At 40.6% G+C, this 20,983-nt stretch overlaps 1 protein-coding gene across 6 annotated transcripts in view; it reads right to left on the bottom strand.

Annotated features, from left to right (window-relative positions):
- Positions 1-261: 261 nt before the first annotated feature.
- Positions 262-20,983, bottom strand: part of KIF13A (kinesin family member 13A) — a 244,840-nt gene continuing 224,118 nt past the window's right edge. For 2 of the 6 annotated variants that reach the window (XM_063632214.1, XM_063632215.1), the window contains 6 exons: positions 20,527-20,574; positions 18,983-19,094; positions 17,435-17,586; positions 16,641-16,745; positions 9,341-10,132; positions 5,098-6,088 (listed from right to left, as the gene is read on the bottom strand). In XM_063632214.1, coding sequence (XP_063488284.1) covers positions 6,068-6,088; positions 9,341-10,132; positions 16,641-16,745; positions 17,435-17,586; positions 18,983-19,094; positions 20,527-20,574 — 1,230 coding nt within the window. In that variant the 3' untranslated portion in view covers positions 5,098-6,067. The other 4 variants (XM_055264085.2, XM_055264086.2, XM_055264088.2 and 1 more) reach the window with 3 other exon arrangements.

Below are 20,983 nucleotides of genomic sequence, written 5' to 3'. Positions count from 1 at the left end.
TGGGGGCTGGACTTAGTATCTCACTGCTAATGAACAGATTATGGTGGAAGTGAAGTGTGACTTGAGACCAGGTCATAAAAGAGGCACTGTGGCTTCTGTTTGCTGTCTTGGACCACTTGCTCTGGGGATGCCAACTGCCACATTGTAGGGACATTCAAGCAGTATGGAGGGGTCTACAGAGCGAGGAAGTAGATCCACTCTAAAAGTGGATTCTCCCAGTCTCAGTTGAGCCTTCAGGTAACTGATAACTGTAACTCTGGCTGACATCTTTACATTTTTATTTTATTTTATTCATATACACACACACACGCATACTTTTTCTTTTTAGCTCTTGGAGCAGAAAAGGAGAGCAAGAACTCTTACTCAATTACATTTTTTTTTTTTTTTTTTTTTTTTTTGAGATGAAGTCTTGCTTCGTCACCCAGGCTGGAGTGCAATGGCATGGTCTCAGCTCACTGCAAACTCCACCTCCTGGGTTCAAGTGATTCTCCTGCCTCAGCCTCCCGAGCAGCTGGGATTACAGGCGCCCACGACCATGCCCAGCTAATTTTTATATTTTTATTGTATATTTTTTGAGACGGAGTCTTGCTCTGTTGCCCAGGCTGGAGTGCAATGGTGCAATCTCGGCTTACTGCAACCTCTGCCTCCTGGGTTCAAGCAATTCTCCTGCCTCAGCCTCCTGAATAGCTGGGATTACAGGGCTGTGCCACCACACCCGGCTAATTGTTGTATCTTTAGTAGAGATGGGGTTTCGCTATGTTGGTCAGGCTGGTCTCAAACTCCTGACTTCAGGTGATTTGCCTGCCTGGGCCTCCCAAAATGCTGGGATTATAGGCGTGAGCCACTGAGCCCAGCCTCAATTACATTTTCTTTCAATACTTTTTAATTACATGACCAGAAAGCATTACTTTTAAAATAAGGCATAGTCATGTAATTAGCTGTCTTCTTTTCAACATGATTCTAAAGCTTTTAAAATACTGTAATCTAAAAAATAATTATTGGCTGGGGCAGCATAATTTAGTAGAAGATAGTATCTTGTCCTTACCTAACCCTAAAGGTTTTTTATTTTTATTTTTTTAGTGAGAAGCGTGGCATTATTTTACATTTTTGTAAATCTCTCTAATGTCTGACTTAATAGATGAAAGCTGGATTCCCAAAGCTGCTTTGCATTTAGTCTGTTACAATATCACATGTGAGGTAGCCTCTGGAAAACTCCTCTCCATACTCCTCTCCATACTCATGAAAGAAATAGAGTGAAAAAGATTCTAATGATGTATTAGTATTATAAAAATAGCTTTGACCTTGACTATCCTTGAAAGTCTCTTGAGGACCGTCCCCTCTCCAACCACACTTTGAGAACTGCTGCTCTTGTCTCATCTCCTCATTTTATGTAGAAGGACATGGACCTCGGAAATTCAAAAGGACACAGCCTGTTAGTGGAAGGATACAGATTAGATGGTTTGTCTCACTTCTCTTGCTTAGGTTTTCAGTCAGATACTTGGGAAATATACCCTGATGGCCTGTCCTGTTCTCTGTAGCTGCAAAGACTGTCACAATATATTATCCCCGCAAAAATTTTAATAAAAAAGGCAACATCAGCAAACCTGATAAATTTTACAACAAGCATACTGTGTTTGAATTTGAATTATGACATTTGAATTAGGATCTCTATTTGAACTGAAACACTAAAGCAAATTCTATGGCGCCCTACTCCATGCAAGTTGTTAATGACAAACTGCACAGTAAATATCACAAACATGGAAATACCACAGTGTCTGCATCTGAAATATAATTCAGTGACAGATTCCAAAAAAAATTAAAAAACATTTTAAAAAAATCTTATCTTCTATATCCTGTGGAACCAAAAACATTTTCTCATGTACAGGCTGAAAGGGTAGTGGGCATAGTAAGAGACTGCAAATAGGCTGGCAATTGTAGGGAGCTTTTTAGATTAAATAGAGTTGTTCTGAGATGTAGATATTTTTCATTCTCTAACTAGACCTTATTTTTGCCTTTTTTTTTTTTTTTTTTTTTTTTTTGAGACGGAGTCTCGCTCTTTCACCCAGGCTGGAGTGCAGTGGCGCGATCTCGGCTCACTGCAAGCTCCGCCCCCCGGGGTTCACGCCATTCTCCTGCCTCAGCCTCCCGCGTAGCTGGGACTACAGGCGCCTGCCACCGCGCCCGGCTAATTTTTTGTATCTTTAGTAGAGATGGGGTTTCACCGTGTTAGCCAGGATGGTCTCGATCTCCTGACCTTGTGATCCGCCCACCTCAGCCTCCCAAAGTGCTGGGATTACAGGCGTGAGCCACCGCGCCCGGCCTATTTTTGCCTTTTTTTAAAAAAAAATCAAAGAATCTTCATGGTCACCTAGCGATGATTTCCTTTGTATCCTATTAGATGGTACAAATCTTCTTTAAATGGATCGTAGCCTTGTTCCTTAAAGAATGTAGCGTCGGCCAGGCGTGGTAGCTCATGCCTGTAATCCCAGCACTTTGGGAGGCCAAGGTGGGTGGATCACCTGAGATCAGGAGTTCGAGACCAGCCTGGCCAACATGGTGAAACCCCGTCTCTACTGAAAATACAAAAATTAGCTGGGTGTGGTGGCAGGCGCCTGTAATCCTAGCTACTTGGGAGGCTGAGGCAAAAAAAAAAAAAGGAATGTAGTGCCTAGAAAAGCTGGTCTAGCAGAGGACATTATTCCCAAGGAAGCTACTCCCAACTGTTGGTTTTTTTCAGGCTCTACATTCTTTGGTTTTGAATCATGTGGCCTAATGGAAATTATATATATATATATATATTTTTTTTTTTTTTTTTTTTTCTTTTTTTGGACAGAGTCTCACTCTGTCACCCAGGCTGGAGTGCAGTGGCGTGATCTCGGCTCACAGCAACCTCCACCTCCCGGGTTTGAATGATTCGCCTGCCTCAGCCTCCTGAGTAGCTGGGACTATTGGCGTGCACCACCATGCCCAGGTAATTTTTATATTTTTAGTAGAGTTGGGATTTCACCATGTTGGCCAGGCTGGTCTCGAACTCCTGACCTCAGGTGATCCACCTGCCTTAGCCTCCCAAAGCGCTGGGATTACAGATGTGAGCCACCGCACCCGGCCAGAATTTATCTTTCTTAATGAAAAAACTCACAACCGAGGCAAAATGAACTTTTTAGGTAAGGAGCTGCTGCTTTTCTGGTTTCCCTTTGAGCAAATTCTTTCCAGTTCTCACCAAACCCCCAAAGGCCCCCAGGAAGGGAAACTGGCAGCTCCAAATGACCCTTTCCTCTCCCCAGGAGGACACAATGAGAATGCTGCAGCCAGTCCCCATGACTCCCACTCCTGTGCTAGTGGACGCAGTTCGAGCCGTAGCCCCAAGGGTATTTTTATAAACAGCTATTCTCCTCATAAGTCGGTGCCATAGAAACACAAGGTTGTATTTTTGTTATGATAAAATGTGTGTCCAAAAAACCATCAACAAATGTGCTGACACTGGCACTACTGTATCTTGGAAATAACTGTTAAACACACGCCTCTAACTATCCAATAAAATATGTCCTAAACCCAGTTTGTTCTTAGTCATAATGACAGATGACAATGTCGCTGACCTGAATACCACTGGTCTTACACTAGCAAGGGGAATGATGATTTGTTCATTTTCTCTTGAACTATATGTTTAGTTGTCATCTTTCATTTAAATATTAAATAGCTGCTTTCCTCTTCTCAAACCCATTCTCTAAAATTCAAATGAGTTTTGGGATTTTTTTGGGTCCCTTCTCTCCTTTCCCTTGGAACTCTATACAGGGCACCCTTCTGTCCAGAACAGGCTAGATCTAATTCTTTGTAACTTCAGAAAGGGTATTGTGAACAGCTGAGCTTTTTCTGAAAAGATGCTGTAATAATTCTGTTTTTAAATAAGATTTTTATAATAAGCTACTTTTAGCCACTATTTCACAGGTGGCAGGGTACTGCTGCTTGCTGTAAAGATTTAAGCGTCGTGAACAGGTATAACACACCATGTCCTACCTGCTCCAGATAGCCCCCCTCCACCACGATGGGACTGGTCTGTCTGGAACTTGTGACATTCACCACACCCTTCTGTCCTCTGAAGGTGCCTAGGTTTCAAAAGGCCTGTCTGTCCATGACATGTCACCAGGCTGAACACAGCGACTGGCAAGTGAAGTGTGGCCTGCATCCTGGCTTTGCTACAGCTCCATCAGTAACTTCTCTGCCTCAGTTTTCCACTTGTCAAACAGTTAATGACCACAGTACCTATGGGTCTGTTGCTGTGAGGATTAAATGAGATAACGAATATCAAATGTTTAGAACAGTGCCTAATACCCAGTTGACCCCTAATAAATGCTAGCTGATATTATTATTTTTTAACACTGCAGAGACATGCACACATAGAAATATGGTAAGTTAGATTTGAAACTAAAGGCAGGGTTATCAAAGACAAACAATTAATGTTTTAAAATCTGAATTACACAGTTTGTATTCTAAAACACATACACACACACACACACACAGAAATGTGTACCCATTAAACACAATAAAGTTGAAAGGGGATATAAATTACAGTTTTTCTTTTTTTAACAGACAATAATAAAATACTACAGTCAGCTCACTATACACACCAATCATGAACAGCAGCTTTTCATTAAGGTTTCCAATATCTTACTCATTTACCAACTCGAAGAACTTAAAAGAAAAAAGGTACAGCAGGCTGTACGCATTCTCTCTCTCTTGCTCTCACAACACATTTATAGCTGTACATCCAGACCGATTATACAGGCATCTACAGAATAGGTACAGAAAGGACTTTTGTAAAAATTTCCATACACATAATCCTTCAATGTCTCCATTTGTAGGAGAATTTTACAAATGAAGACACGACAGCAGGGTCATCTGTATTCGATCATCTCCTGCAAACATGGTAAAGTGTGAACCACTGAACTTCACAGCTCAGTCCACCTCCTCAGCATTTTCCAGAATCAAACAAAATAACAACAGCAAAACCACACCACAGTGAAACCTACCAATCCAAAACAAAACCACACACACAAAAACACACAAAAATCAACACCTCCCACCCCATCCACCCCACCACGACTCCTGGCTGTCCTTGTGTTTTCTTACAGTAATACTGCTCTCTTCATTCCACCTGCCCGGCTGGGCTGAGCCACAGTCCAGGCAACTGTGGAGTCAGGGCCCCAGTCATTGTCAACAGTTATAATACAATGTCAAGTCAGCAGGTGGTGGGGCAGGTAGAAGACCAAAGAATATAGCTGTGAGATTTCTCAGTGTGCTTATGAAAAAAAGGACAGAGAATGGCAGCACGTGGCTTGGTAGCCAAGGGAATTATGGCACCAAACTTGCAGTCAAACATACATGTTCACACAAAAGAGTGGACAGCAAAAATATTGCCTTATGTAAGTTCTTTGGTTATAAAGAACAGCATTCTATAACCTTTTCTGCAAAGAGGGATTTGCAAGCTCATTCTTAGGCAATAAAATATTTTTCATCTGCTCATGTATGAGATCGCCCAAGTTGCTTTGTAACAAAGTCCAGTACCTTATGATTTTCTACAAATCACCTTTATCTGCATTTTAGTGTGCAGCCTTGTCTGTCTCCAGACATACTATAGATACACATTTCATATACATAATATATATTATTTATAAAAAACAGATTAGAGCACTGACCCCAGATTCTACAGTAAGAACTGATTAAAACTGTACAAGAATAAAGTCTGTTGGAATTTGTAGAGGTTTCTATACAGTGGAGGTGTGTAGTAAGTGCAAACAAAAATATTGTCACTTAGTTAATCCAGGATTTTCAGTTCTCTTGCTTTCTGGAAAAAGCAGAGGCTGTTGATCCACCCAAGTGACAAAGTGCCGCTTCTCCCGCTGGGGAGGGGAAAGGAGGTGGCCCAGGAAGTGCACAGCGTGGATTCTCCAGCTTCTGGTCTGAGGTCCAGCCAGGTGGCAGCATGTTTTAGAGATGGGGCTGGTGCTTGCCCAAGGTGACCAGGCGAACAAAGATGCCAAGCTGTGGCCTGAGGAGGTGCTTGCCGCTCTCACCGTGAGGCTGTGCCTCCCTGGAATGCAGAGGCTGGTGAGTTCATGCTTCTCATCCCCACCTCCCCACCCCACCCACAGCACCCACTTTCAGCCCAGTCCACACCCACCACAAGAAAGGGGCTCTTCCTGAAGGGACCCACAGGATTGGTTTTATTATGGAATCCAGTGCTGGAATCCACACTGTAAAAGCCCTGAGGTGATGTTTCAAGGAAAAGTAATGACAGCAACAACCAAAGTAAAAATTAAGAAAAAAAAGTGACTTCTGGATGTGCAGTCTAAGTCATTTCAGGGGTTTGAACAAAGTCAAACTTATGGTTCTCATAAAAAATTTTAAACTGTCAAAACAACTTATTAAAACCAATGTAGCAGAAACATTAAATCAAAAAAATTTTAAATTTTTGTAGAGACAGAGTCTCACTATGTTGTCCACGATGGTGTCAAACTCCTGGGCTCATGAGCTCTTCCTGCCCTGGTCTCCCAAAGTGCTAGGACTACAGGCGTGAGCCACTATGCCCGGCCTCCAAATTTTTTTTTTTTTTTTTGAGACAGAGTTTAGCTCCTGTTGTCCAGGCTGGAGTGCAATGGCACAATCTCGGCTCACTGCAACTTTCACCTCCCGGGTTCCAGCGATTCTCCTGCCTCAGCCTCCTGAGTAGCTGGGATTATAGTCATGTGCCACCACTCCCGGCTAATTTTATGTTTTCAGTAGAGACAGGGTTTCTCCATGTTGGTCAGGCTGGTCTCAAACTTGCGACTTCAGGTGATCCACCCACCTCAGCCTCCCAAAGTGTTGGGATTACAGGTGTGAGCCACTGCGCTCAGCTAAAAACTCTTTAAAGGAGAAAAATCTCCATAATCCCATCATCTTGAGATAACATGTTTGTAAACTTCACTTTAAACCATGATCTTTGGGAGGAACGCACTATTCTGGAAACTTCCCAATCCTTACCTTTTCCTGTTGCGTTCTAAATAATCTAGGCATGAAAAAAGAAGGGGGGTTGTTGCTCCTCTTCCCTCTTCTATGGGCAGTGCTTCCCACAGTATGGCCCTCAGATAACCTGTCTCCTATTACTCTATGGGGATGCGAGAGGATGGGGAGGAAGGAAGGGTTTGTGAATACCTTATTTCTCCTGCTGCACACTGTATAAAGCAATATCTTAGGGCTGGATGGCAGTGACTCCTGGGAATTTGAATTTTTTAAAAATTTTAATTTTTAAAATTATTTAAACAGAGATAGGATCTTGCTCTGTTGTCCAGACTGGTCTTGAGCTCTTGGGCTCAAGTGATCTTCCCGCCTCAGCCTCCAGAATAGCTGGAACTACAGGTGCAAGCCACTAAACCCAGGTGAATTTGAGTTTTTTTTTTTTGAGATGGAGTCTTGCTCTGCTGCTCAGGCTGGAGTGCAGTGGTGCGATCTTGGCTCACTGCAACCTCCACCTCCCGGGTTCAAGTGATTCTCCTGCCTCAGCCTCCCGAGTAGCTGGGACTACAAGCATGTGCCACCATGCCTGGCTAATTTTTGTATTTTTAGTAGAGATGGGGTTTCACCATTTAGCCAGGCTGGTCTCGAACTCCTGACATCTGGCAATCCAACCGCCTCGGCCTTCCAAAATGCTGGGATTACAGGCATGAGCCACCATACTCGGCCATGAATATGAATTTTTAAGAGGCCTGCCACACCCTCCTTGCCCCTAGAGTTTGTAGCACCTTTAGGTTTGAGAAGCAAACCTAATCTTACAGTAAAGAATTAAAGAGTCTTTGACACTGGCCTTCTTGATGAACAAGGGTTGAAAAGCTGATGTATACCAGCCGTGTAGCTGGTGAAGACCTGGACAAATGCATGTATTGCTTGCAAGAACGGTGGTGAGTGACTCTATCATTATTCTTATGTCAGGGAAGGAAATCTTTTTCTTCTTGTCAGAGACGACTGTTTAGGTTTTGGCAGTTCAGTAATGAGTATGAGTACAAATGACCATACATTGAAATTTTAAGGGCTGGTATGAAAAGCAGCGGCAAAAGCCACATCAATGGAATAACTTGCTCAGCAAAACAAAGGGATAGAGTAGCAGCATGATCATTTTACTTTTACCAAGCCTCTTTCTAGCTTTCTCAGTTCTTTATTTTGCTAAGCCATGACTCTCCCATGCCTTTTACAGTAAGTTGGGGGACCAAACAAATGAATGTGAATGGGAATAAATGGTGGTACTTCAGAGCAGAATGCTCAGAAGCAGAACATCTCTTATTTATGTAATTTGTGATTTTCCTCAGGAATAGTGGCAAAACCTCATTTTGTTCCCATATGAAAATTAACCAGTATTGGTCAGGCACAGTGGTTCATGCCTGTAATCCCAGCACTTTGGGAGGCCAAGGCGGATGGATCACCTGAGGTCAGAAGTTTGAGACCAGCCTGGCCAACATGGTGAAAATACAAAAAAAATTAGCCAGATGTGCTGGCACGTGCCTGTAGTCCCAGCTACACGGGAGGCTGAGGCAGGAGGATCACTTGAGCCAGGAGGTGGGGGTTGCAATGAGCCAAGATCGTGTCACTGCACTGCAGCCTGGGTGACAGAGTGAGAGCGATACTCCATCTCAAAAAAAAAAAAAAAGAAAAAGAAAATTAACCAATATTATAAACTAACCTGAGTTACTTCCAAAGTCCAAACTTCAACTGCTGCTGGAATTTGCCTATACCTCCCCAAAGCACTTTTTCACCTATAGGCACCAAACGACTGTCTTTTTCCAATTCTACGATATATATGTTTTTCTCTCCACATTTTACCATCTCTGAAATTGGGGTGTCTTACAACTGTTGATATGATAAAGTTTAATTGGCAGTATTGTTTCTTAATGATACATAAAATAATGGATCATATAATAATCAAAGGAATCACAGATTTGATGAAATATGGTAGATGCTACCAGAATACTTTGGGAAAACTGGTAACTAAACATCCCAGGGAATGAATATGAGATTGATCCTTATCCATCCGAACACTTAATTCAACACCAACCCATGTGCCAGGTAAAAAAATCCACTGGTCCTGTAATTTCACAATTGCATTCTAGTTCCCAAAACAGACTTGCTCTCTGACAGAGACACCTGTTCAGGAAGTGAGCCTGCTTCTTTGTGGGCTCATCTTTGCTGTCAGAAACATCTGGATGAATCCTTCCTACCAAGTCGTTGCAGTGAAGGGCCTCTGGGGTTGGTATACAGTTAGACATACTCATTGACAGCACAGAACCCAAAAGGCTGCCTCTGGAATTATTACCTGGTCATTCTCTAACTTGGAATGCAGCTGGCTGGGGTGGTGGAGCCCATCGGAGACAGTCTTGCTGCCTGTTTTATTTGGTAGGTTCCTCCTACTGGAAAGCTCTCCAGCAGAAGAATCTGTCAAACCATCAAAATCTTTTCCCTCTGACACTCCCATAAATTCTGTGAAAGAATGGTCTTCAAGGATGTTGGTGGTGTGTTCTACCGTCACCTCCCTGGGGCAGAATACCCTGGCTGGCTGGCTAATTTTGCTGGGGCAGGCATCTAGTTCTGAACATGAGCCAGTCCTGCACAGTGATTTGGAGATTTTCTCAGGGATGCTCTGGGATGATGGGCTCCCTTTGGCTAAGGCACTGTTTTCCTTGAGTGGCACCATAATTATCTTGTCCTTTACCAAGCCTTTTTCAACTTCTGTCAACTCTTTGTTTGAGGACGGCCTGAAATCATGCACAAGCGACGGTGTGGAGTGCTCGGTGGAGTCTGCATCCTTTGTCTGAATGGCCAGCTGGTCTGAGCTGTCACTAGAAGGGACAACCATGTCAGACAGGGTGGCATTGGAGGCACTGTGGGAAAAGTAGCCACTGGTAATACTGCTGGTGGTAGGGCTACGGGACACTTCTTTCTCCAAGACCCGTGAGTTTGACAGATCTACTTTAGAGGAAAACCATTCCCTGTTCTCCAAGCTGGCATTGTAAACACTGAAGTCAGCAAACTCCACAGGTACATAAGGCTGTGAACTTATTAGCTTCCTGTTAATAGCTTCCAGCTCATTTTCTTCCTCCTCAGAGTCCTATAGAAGTGAAGCAAAAGTCAGTCATTAGCTCCTTGTAGCAACTGTACTGTTGAGACAAGTTTTAAATACTTTGCTGTTAAAGGCATTCACATTCACATAGTGTTCAGTGTTTTCTTTTTGTCTTTCCAAATTTGGCCAGATCTTGTCACCTACTGTAGATATAGGTATATCAGTATTCTCAGAGACCTGTGAATATAAACCCCTTATCATCTAATATGAAGGGGATTTAGTTTTTCAAGGCTCACTCAGTGCTAATTAGAAAAAGTTCCTTCCCTGGTTTAAGAGAAAGAATGGAACTGAAGTGCAGTGGACATTTTATTAGTTATTCAAAATTAGCTTTTAGTTGTGATGTTTTCTCTTTTCTCATTAAATGAGCAGAGAAACAGGCAGAAGCAGAGAAGAGCCACTCCATTTGTCTTTAGAATCTTCACCTTGGGAAGCAAAGTGCAGGTAGTTAAGGTAATTTGTAAAAAGTTTCTCAGCTATTTTATGGGGGAAAAGGGAGTAAAACAAAGAACCCAACTGCAAAAGGGCAAAAAACACAATCTCAACACTCATTCTTATATTATGCTAAATATCGTAAGGCTATAAAATACTAACAATCTGACAATTACGGTCTTCTAGGATTTTTGGGAAGTATGAGTAGAGGGTTTGGCTAGAAGGTAAAGAAGGCATAGTAAAATTTAAATGAAAATCTCCTTTGTAAAACAGTTTTCAAACCCCTGTTCATAAAAATTGGTAAATACATGCAAAAGTGGGTGTCACCAACTCCCCAGTCTCTCTCCAAATGAACGATTCTTTTATATTTGGTAGAAAAACTGTGGATATTTTAAGTTCAAATAAAATAAGTGATAAACTCTCTAGCCATTTCTAATTAATCTCAGAAGCACCTAATGAAATCGCAAATATTCCTTTTAAAATGTGTCTTTCATTTAACAAATACACACTGAACGTCCACTACATGGCAGCCATTGTCCTAAGGACTTGGGAATAGCAATGGTGAGCACAAGAAGGCATGGTCCCTCCCTCAGAGAATTACAACTTTGCATCCTTGCTCTTAGAACAATCCTGGACTCTGCATGGATGGATAAAAATTTCATTCACAGGTAAACTTAGACACCTCAAAAAAGTTAGCTTTCTTTCATTGGTCATTTGGTTTAAAGCATCTGTACAATTAGAACTACTAGGTGCATGTAAAGACCTGGAACCAAAGCATCAGCCTTATTCATTAAGTTTGCATTTTATTAATTATTTTATTTTTAAGATTTATTTATTTATTTATTTATTTATTTTGAGATGGAGTTTCACTCTTGTTGCCCAGGCTGGAGTGCAATGGCGTGATCTTGGCTCACCGCAACCTCCACCTCCTAGGTTCAAGCGATTCTCCTGTGTCAGCCTCCCGAGTAGCTGGGATTACAGGCATGCACCACCAAGCCAAGCTAATTTTGTATTTTTATAGAGATGGGGTTTCTCCATGTTTGTCAGGCTTGTCTCAAACTCCCGACCTCAGGTGATCCACCCGTCTCAGCCTCCCAAAGTGCTAGGATTACAGGAGTGAACCACCGCGCCCAGCTAGGATTTATTTATTTTTATTTATTTATTTATTTACAGACAGGGGTCCTGCTCTGTCACTCAGGTTGGTGTGCAGTGATGCAACTGTAGCTCACTGCAGCCTCAAACTCCTGGGCTCAAGCAATCCTCCAGTCTCTGCCTCCTGAGTAGCTGGGATTAGAAGTGTGAACCACTGTACCTGGCCCATAAATTTGCATTTTAATCGAGGTGGGGAGGGGGGGCAATATCTTCAAGGCATGGCAAATACTTGTTCATAAACGAACATAAATTTCATCTGTTTAGATTAATAGTAATATTTTCTTTTGCATCTCAAGATTCTATATACCTCAAAAAAAGTTTAATACTCCCTTAAATGCTTCTCAGCTTTTAAAATAATTTAGTTTTTATAACTTAGTTGTAAAAATGTGACTGAAAATAAATGTGTAAAGGAACTGGTGATCTTAATTCCTTAGCCATTAATCAAAGGTGAATATCAAATATCAGTGATAAAGTTCCCGAAATTGGCAAAACAAAATTTTTGGCAACACTAATCTCTTCTCATCTTATCTTTATCTGCATTCTAAATTAAGTAGCATTATCAAAAAAGTGGGGTGGAGCATTCTTTCCCAGGGCTGGGCAGAATGTTGTAGAAGGAACAAAGATTGAACAGAATTGACTGAACCAATAGCCTTTGCCTATATTTTCTAGATTCTCTACTTGTCATGTTTAGACTCAAAATTATATATATATATATATATATATACATATATATATATATATATTTTTTTTTTGAGACGAAGTCTCACTCTTGTCGCCCAGGCTGCAGTGCAATGGCGCGATCTTGGATCACTGCAACCTCTGCCTCCCGGGTTCAAGTGATTCTCCTGCTTCACCCTCCCAAGTAGCTGGGATTACAGGCGTCCGCCACCATGCCCGGCTTATTTTTGTATTTTTAGTAGAGACGGGATTTCACCATGTTGGCTAGGATGGTCTCGAACTCCTGACCTCAGGCGATCTGCCTGTCTCTGCCTTCCAAAGTACTGGGATTACAGGTGTGAGCCACTGTGCCCAGCACAAAATTAAATTTCAAGTGTTTGTGTCTCTTCTATTTCCTTTTGATTTAAGTTGGCAAAGAAACACAATTCTCCAAGTCCAAGCATACCTGATGCAATTAATTACTAAATTACTATTTACTATAATTAATTACTAAAAAGTTATCTACTTCAAGGAAAATCAAATTTAAAAATGAGAATTAGTAATTTGGAGTCCTTTATATGCTTGAAGTTATTTCTTCTTGAGACCAAGGAAACGCCTGTTATCCTAAAATACAATTTTGCCAAATGAAATATGTAATCATGAATTCACTGAGTAGAAATAGTTGTAAATTTATCAAAGATAATACATTATGCCTAAAGGATTAGAATGACATTAATAAAACTAAGAATCTACAAAGCCCCAAGAGATTAAGTTCAAATAGGGAGCAGTTCACAGTGGGGAAAATAACCCAAAAGCCCAGAGGGAAAGACTAAAACAGTAGGGACAGCTTATTCCAGAAAAAGGAAAACTTAGTAGAGATGAAACATTCTCCAATACTTAAAAGGAGATTGAATGTTTATTGAGTTATTGCCAATTAAGGGAGGATTTAATTGGCTTAAACTCATATTTTGAGGGAGTTTGGTTTAGACTTTTTATACCAGAAACATCATTTCTCATTATATCTGAAAGAAGAATAAACTGAGCACGTTCCTACAATGTCTTAAGGACAAAGATAATTAAAACCCTATCTAAAGTGGCACATGGAGTCAAGTTCTCAAGCTTCTCTATAGCTACAGTCTTCATTTGAGTTTTGCAATTTAACTTATGCAGCTGATATTTACCTATACAGAAAACACCTTGATTTTAAAAAGGGATTGAAATCCACATTAAAGCAGTGACTCTTTGTAAGGAGTTTCCTTCATTAATGCAATTTCCACTCCTATTATAATCATGTCGTGCTGTTCACCAGAGGTCTCTGTTTGCAGAACTGTACCAGCCAAGGGCTCCAGTACTTCTGTCCATGGTACTGAGGAGTGAACCCTTTGTCTGAAGAGAAGCAGCAGGGTATACTGGAATTGCACTATATTTGGAAGCACCTGGAGTCACTGGAGTCCCCTTAATTATGCTGAGGAATGGGGCTCTTTGGTCTTATGCTGTCATTAACTGTGAGACCTTGAGCAAGTTGCTCAACAATTCTAACCCTTTGCTTTTTCTTCTGTAAACCAGAGGAATAAACCATATGCTGTCTATGCAAGACCTAATAGAATGGTCGTGTGGATACTGGGAAAAATCACTGACTTTCTTTCTGCTATTCTCTATGCTTTATGACTTAAAAAGACAGACTCCAAAGGCATATTGTTCTTCTGTTTTAGTCATATGAGACATGAAGTACATCTGTATGTCTTCCCAAATTGATCAAACAACAAAATATTGCTTAAAGAATCAAGCATGGATAGGGCGTGGTGGCTCACGCCTGTAATCCCAGCACTTTGGGAGGCTGAGGCGGGCGGATCATGAGGTCAGGAGATCGAGACCATCCTGGTTAACACGGTGAAACTCCGTCTCTACTAAAAAATACAAAAAATTAGCCGGGCGCAGTGGCGGGCGCCTGTAGTCCCAGCTACTCGGGGGGCTGAGGCAGGGGAATGGCGTGAACCCGGGAGGCGGAGCTTGCAGTGAGCCGAGGCTGCGCCACTGCACTCTGGGCTGGGCGAAAGAGCGAGACCCCGTCTCAAAAAAAAAAAAAAAAAAAGAATCAAGCATAGCCATATTTACTATATTTTATGTGAAATTACAGAAGTTACTATGGTAATTAGGTGGTTTAAACATTAACAGGAACAATGTCTTGATACTGTCCTTCTCAAGAATGATTTCAAACTCTTGATCAGTCCGAACTGAGTTACTCTGATTGTTCAAGAGTGGAAGAGAAAAGAACATGAATTAGTCACAAAGGAAGAAAACAGTTTGTACCCATTTATAAGAGAAAAAACAAAATTAAAGTTTCCCAAAGAGAAACAAGAACCTCAGGTCAAACAAATAATGCACTTAATCTCTACCAAAACACCTTGAAAAACTGCTGTCTGGAATGAATTAAAGAGCACAATTGCCTCTTAGGTGCAAAGTGCTCAGCAAGCCAGTTTCCTATGGAGAGTAGAGACAGCTTTTTCAAGTAAGACTCCAGCAAGAACAATAACATCATCAAATCCTTCTTACTGTACTCCATGGCACATTCAGTCATAGAGTCTAACTGCTGCTTGAGACTTCCTGGGTCAAGAGAATCTGGTTCCATCCTTCCCTCTGCTAGCTGAAAGCCCCGAGATGGGTTTTATTTTAAAATATTAAAGGGAAAGTGAAGAAAACATGAGCCTAGCTCTGTGAACTGTGAAACTATCTGCTGAACACCCCAGAAGGGTCATCCAGCATTCTCTTGATGGTGTTGTACCAAAATGTATTGTTGCAATAGGTTTAAATTGAGTGGCTGTGCACCACAGTGATAAGTGTCATGCCAATAAACAGATCCAATCAGACACAGAGCCAAATAATTGGCAGGGGAACAAACTAGTCATTTGGCCTTTTTAGCCCACACTACAGCCCTTATTAATTGAGTAGGGGGTGGTCAGGTAAGTGAGAGAACAGCTCAGTAAGATTTGGAGAGATGAAGGCGCACCTATTAATGTGCTGATTCTTCTCCATCAGGAACTAGGACAGGGCTTTGGGATAGAGGGACAGGGAGAAACCAAAGGCAGAGGAGGGGAAGAGAGATGAAGAAATGGAGGGAAAATGGTGCTTTTCTTCTTTCTTCACATTAGGAATGAGAAGGTTGTTTCTGAAGATCCACCCGCACCCCAAGCATGCAGGTGGGTGGCAAACTGCATATCCGGATTAAGCTGCAGTTAGTTAGTTCTCACACGGTGTGCGTTAAGAACTGTTAAAGGATCTCACACTAATGAGGGAATTGGGAATGGGTCTGACATGGTGTCACTGGGAAATGAGACTCCCTACACTCTACCCAATAGAGACAGTGAGATGCGACATAAACATCAAGCAGTCTCCTGTCTCCCTGAGCTGGTTTTACTTTTTCAAAGCCTAGGAAGCCACAGGAGAGTGAAAGCTGAGACAAAAAATTAGAGAATTCTTTCCAGGCTTGAGAATAAACAGTTTTTTTTTTTTTTTTTTTTTTTTTTTTTTTTTTTGTACATTGAGGTATAATTTATAACCTAAGGTGCCTGGTATGTAGTGTTTTTAAAACTATATCTCAAATTAATAATTTTAAAACCAAGTGCTAAGGAATGAGGTTTTGTGGGTAGAGTTTCAACCTACCTGTGGCAAAAAATATATAAGCCATCCTGAATGCAAGGCTGGCACCAAGGTATTGGAATATATTTTGCCAGCTAATTAACAAAGGCTACCCTAGACAGTGAGATGATGAAGGGTGATTATGATAAACTGTAGTGCAGCTCCAACTACAGAATTATCTTGGCAATAGCATCAGGCAACATAAAAAAGCTTCCAAACATATCCACAGCTAAATGCATTAAATGCATGATTACTTACTCCAAGTAAGTGCAATTCCTCTAGGCAGATTAACTTCAGAATCTGGGCAATATGTATAGGCACATTAGAAAGATTTCAGTATTAAAAAGATCTCTTTGTTACACTTTTTATAAAGGCCAGAAGCAATAAAAGTGCCTTTCTCCCTTTTTCTAAGCAAACTTAAGCAAAAAATAAATAAAAAAAATAAAATTGTAGGTCATGGCCACATCCATGCAAAATATCATTACCAATGGTCACATTTTTATTTTCTTTAAGACAAAGACCCAATACATGTCTTAATTTCTTCTAGCATTTGGATGATTGTCTGTGAAAGGGCCTTAAACCCACCACCAGGCAATATGACAGAAATGGTTCCGGAACTTACAATCTTCTTCTCACGTTTGCTATTGTGTTCTACTGGCATGCTGCTGCCATTGCTTCCTGAGGGTACAATGCAGCCAGGGTTATGTGCCTGAGGTGGAGGCATGCTCTGCAAAGGTTAAGACACACAGATGCATCACACACAAAGACGACAACGGCCAAAATACATATTAAGTACATGCAAGTTAGAAAAGCAATGCTAACACTCTTATTACATGTAAGTAATGCAGCAGCCAATTCTGCAGGCCAGAGTTAAACTACTGAAGAAATATGACAGGAATAAACAGATTCTGTGGCAAAAAGCATAATTAGTCTTATTTAAAAAACAGCCTTTTGACCAGGTACAACGGCTCATGCCTGTAATCCCAGTGCCTTGGGAGGCTGGGGCAAAAGAATCACATGAGGCCAGGAGTTTGAGACCAGCCTGGGCAACATAGCAAGACTCTATCTCTATAAAAAACAAAATTAGAAATCCCCAAAAAGACAAAAAAGAAAAATAATTTTAAAAAAGGCCTTTAATCTTTTCAAAACACCTAGAAAACATCTTTCTCACTTGAAACATAAAAAAATACTTTGAAAAGCCATAAACACAAAGAAATAAAACCACAGCAGCAACAACAAACAAGAGATTCTACCATGACTCTGCATGCTTGAGAAAGAGGAATTCGAGAATGGGAACCATGGAGTGATGACCGTGCATGTCCACATGCAGCACTCAGCTTGTTAATGCACACTGCTGCTTCACAGGCGACACAACTCTGCTCTATTCTGCACAGTACAGACAAGTCAAGCATTTACCTCCTGGCTCAGAAGAGGCCTTGCTTCCAGGGCTATCCTTTTCTTATGCTCCTCTTTTACAGGCATTAGGGGCTTGAAAAACTTTGGCGGCTGAGGAGAGAATGCTTTAAAAGGGCTGATGGTTAAGGCATGAGGAGTCTCTGATGTACAACCTGGGGAAGATGAGAAGTTATGAGGTTACAGATGCTGAACACTTTAAGCAAAACATAGGAACCGAGACAATGACCCAGCCATGGGAATATCTGGGAGAACAATGAAATTCATAGGCTAATATTTGGCTAAGCATTAAAACAGATGTACGCCCACCCTGTGCAACATAGGGACACCAGTCTGTGAAAAAAGAACAAACAGATAGCCAGGCATGGTTGTGTGCACTTGTTGTACTTGCTACTCAGGAGGCTGAGGCAAGAAGATTGCTTGAGCCCCAGGGGTTGAGGCTGCAGTGAGTTATAACGGTGCCACTGCACTCCAGCCTGGGCAAGAGAGAGGGAGACCCTGTCTAAAAACAAAACAAAACAAAAAAAACGCACAAAAAACAAACAACAAAAAAACCCCAAAAAACCATGGAACAGATGTAGGCAAGAATAGACATAAATCTGTGATGTCACAAAGAGTTACCGAAGTGCTAGTGTGTGTGAACAAAGTGAGATACCAAATTTCCACACTCTTTTCAAGATCCAGCTTAAGCACCACTAACCAGACCAATTTCAGCTCATGCTGATTTTCCATTTCTCTGAATTCTCACAGCCCTTATTATCTGCATGTTCATTTTGGCACCTTATCATTTAATATCTCATTTTCTGTGTATCTTATTTCCATAGTTATAAGGCAGAAAGTAGAGGCTCAATAAATATTCAATGAATTAATACTGTGTAAATTTTCTTGCGAGCCTCCTTTTTTCCCCTTCAGGCCATCCTGCTCTAATATGACTAAGGGAGGACAATTCTTCTTCCTTGCTTGTATCATTTCTTACCTTTTTGGCCTCTTTCCTCCCTTCCCAATTTGCTAGTATAATGGCGAATATACCTTATATTTTACCAACTAATATAAGGTATAAGGTAACAGAACCAATATATATGGCCAAAGAATACTGTTCCCATTAAGGCATTGGTAGACTATATAATTTAGGTAATAATGTTACCATAAATCAAACTCATTTTGGGTATCGTTTTTGAATCAAAGTCATGTTCTTTTAAAAATTCCTTTGAGTACACAAACATGACAGAGCTGGATATTCTGGTAGAAAATAATAGGATTTGTATGTGTCTCAAAACTGGACTTCAAAGTCAGGTAATGATGATGAAAAATGATTTGGAAGTTCTAAAGTAATATACAAAAAGTCTATGATTATTTGGGTGATATGTTGGATACAAAACAAAAATAAATCAAATAAGTGAATGTGATATGTTCCATTCAATAAGACAGTTTTGAATCATCTAGTTAACTAGAATATCAGCTTCATATCTTATTATATGCCACTAATGAAAGACATTTTTTCATGCTTTTTCTAAGTAATTACAAAGAAATATCACTGCAAAATAATCTCACCACTACCTTCTTTATTCCTTCGAGGAGAATCCCTGGGTAAAGTTCCATAACATGCTACATCTTGGTAACTGGAGCTGTAGTCAGACATGTCCAGCTGGTTCTCTGGCCAACCCTACAAGGTAAAAATATGGGTTAACTGTAATTGAATCACTCTAAAATGAGAAATAAAGCCCAGGTTGGAGTTTCTTCTGTTTTTTTTTTTTAAATGGCAATATATGCTCTTCTTTATTTTTATTATGAAATATTTCAAATATACAGAAAGGGCTGAATATCGTAAAAAATACCATCATATCCAAGGTATACCCAGAGTGAATAAACGTTAATATTTTATTATATTTGCTCAAGTTTAATAAAATTATTACAAATGTAGTGTAATCTTTTGGTCCCATTCACCTTCCTTCCTCCCCAGAGGTAGCCACTTTGAGCAACGTGGCATATATCCAGAATGACTTGATAACTTAATGACCAAACTGAAACACTCTCAAAGGACAACTGTTCCATTGGTAATTCTGCCTGGATAGAAGGCACAGCTAAGACTGTCCAAGGCAAATTTGGCAGTGTCGTTACTCTACCTATATTTGAGATTTAAAAGTTTCAAACAGGCATAAGGTATTAGTATACAAAACAGAAAACGCTGGCATATCATATGAGCTTACTTAATCTTATTTCAACTTCTCAGGAGTTGATTGCCTCTGAGGACTAAATTTTAAACTTCTTAAGGACATAAATCTGTGCTTATACCTTTTGGATCATCTAGTCTCTAGCACAGTAACTCATATATAATATGTATTCAAGAAATATTTGTTGAATAAGATAATGTTGCAATCTGTCCTTAATTTTAAATCCCCTGTTTTACCCATTGAAATAATTTTGATTATGCTATGGTGGATGTAACACCTTCTCCAATCATTTAGAGTTAAACCCATAAACACACAGATATCTATTCAATTATGTGTGGTACTGTCCTGGTATGGAACCTATCATGGTAAGTAACAATGTAATACTGAAAGTGCATAGCAATTGTCCGGGCATGGTGGCTCATGCCTGTAATCCCAACACTTTGGGAGGCCGAGGCGGGTCGATCACCTGAGGTCAGAAGTTCGAGACCAGCTTGGCCAACATGGCGAAACCCTGTCTCTACTAAAAATACAAAATTAGCCAGGTGTGGTGGCAAACAACTATAATGCCAGCTACTCTGGAGGCTGAGGCAGGAGAATCACTTGAACCTGGGAGGCGGAGGTTGCAGTGAGCCGAAATCGTGCCACTGCACTCCAGCCTGGGCAACAAGAGCGAAACTCTGTCTCAAAAAAAAAAAAAAAGTGCATAGCAATATCACATCAAGTATTTGAACCTGGAAATGGAGTTGTGGAGAGAGTTATTTGCTTACAATTAAGATGGGAAGCCCAGAGATTTTTCTTTTTCTTTTTTTTTTTAAACTGACAGGATCTACCAGGTAAGGCCCAGAGATTTTAAAAACACCAAGATCCCACAACTTTCCAGACTGAGATTCTGCTAAAAACCTAGCCATGCTCATAGGTGCATACCTTATCATCTTCATCAAAGCCAGAAAGGTCCGGTCGGCTGGAAGAGACCTATAAGAGAAGAATGGTTTTAGCAATGTGGTTTATATATTTAATAAAAGGGTTTTTTTTATATATAAAGAACAATGTCACAGTTGAAGCCTGCAGTCTTCATTCTTCTCCTCCTCTTTCTTCCCTCTCCAGGAGTAGTGACTACTCTCAATTTGGGGTTTATTATTCCCATACAAGTTTTATATAATTGTGTGTGTATATACTCATAACCAATAGTTAATATTATTTTGCATAGTTTATACTTCACATAAGTGGTATCTTACTATATATGGTCTTATTCAATAGTCAAGTATTGATACGTACACTATTTTTAGTATCATTTAGTTCTAAATACAACCTGTATATTTATGAGAATCTCTAGAGTATGTATCTAAGGGATGAAATCTCTGGGTTGTACATGAGTATATTT

The sequence above is a fragment of the Symphalangus syndactylus genome, chromosome 23 (genome assembly GCF_028878055.3).
Source record: "Symphalangus syndactylus isolate Jambi chromosome 23, NHGRI_mSymSyn1-v2.1_pri, whole genome shotgun sequence".
NCBI lineage: Eukaryota > Metazoa > Chordata > Mammalia > Primates > Hylobatidae > Symphalangus > Symphalangus syndactylus.
The sequence above is the reverse complement of the archived record's forward strand: the minus strand, read 5'-3'. Positions and strand labels throughout refer to the sequence as shown.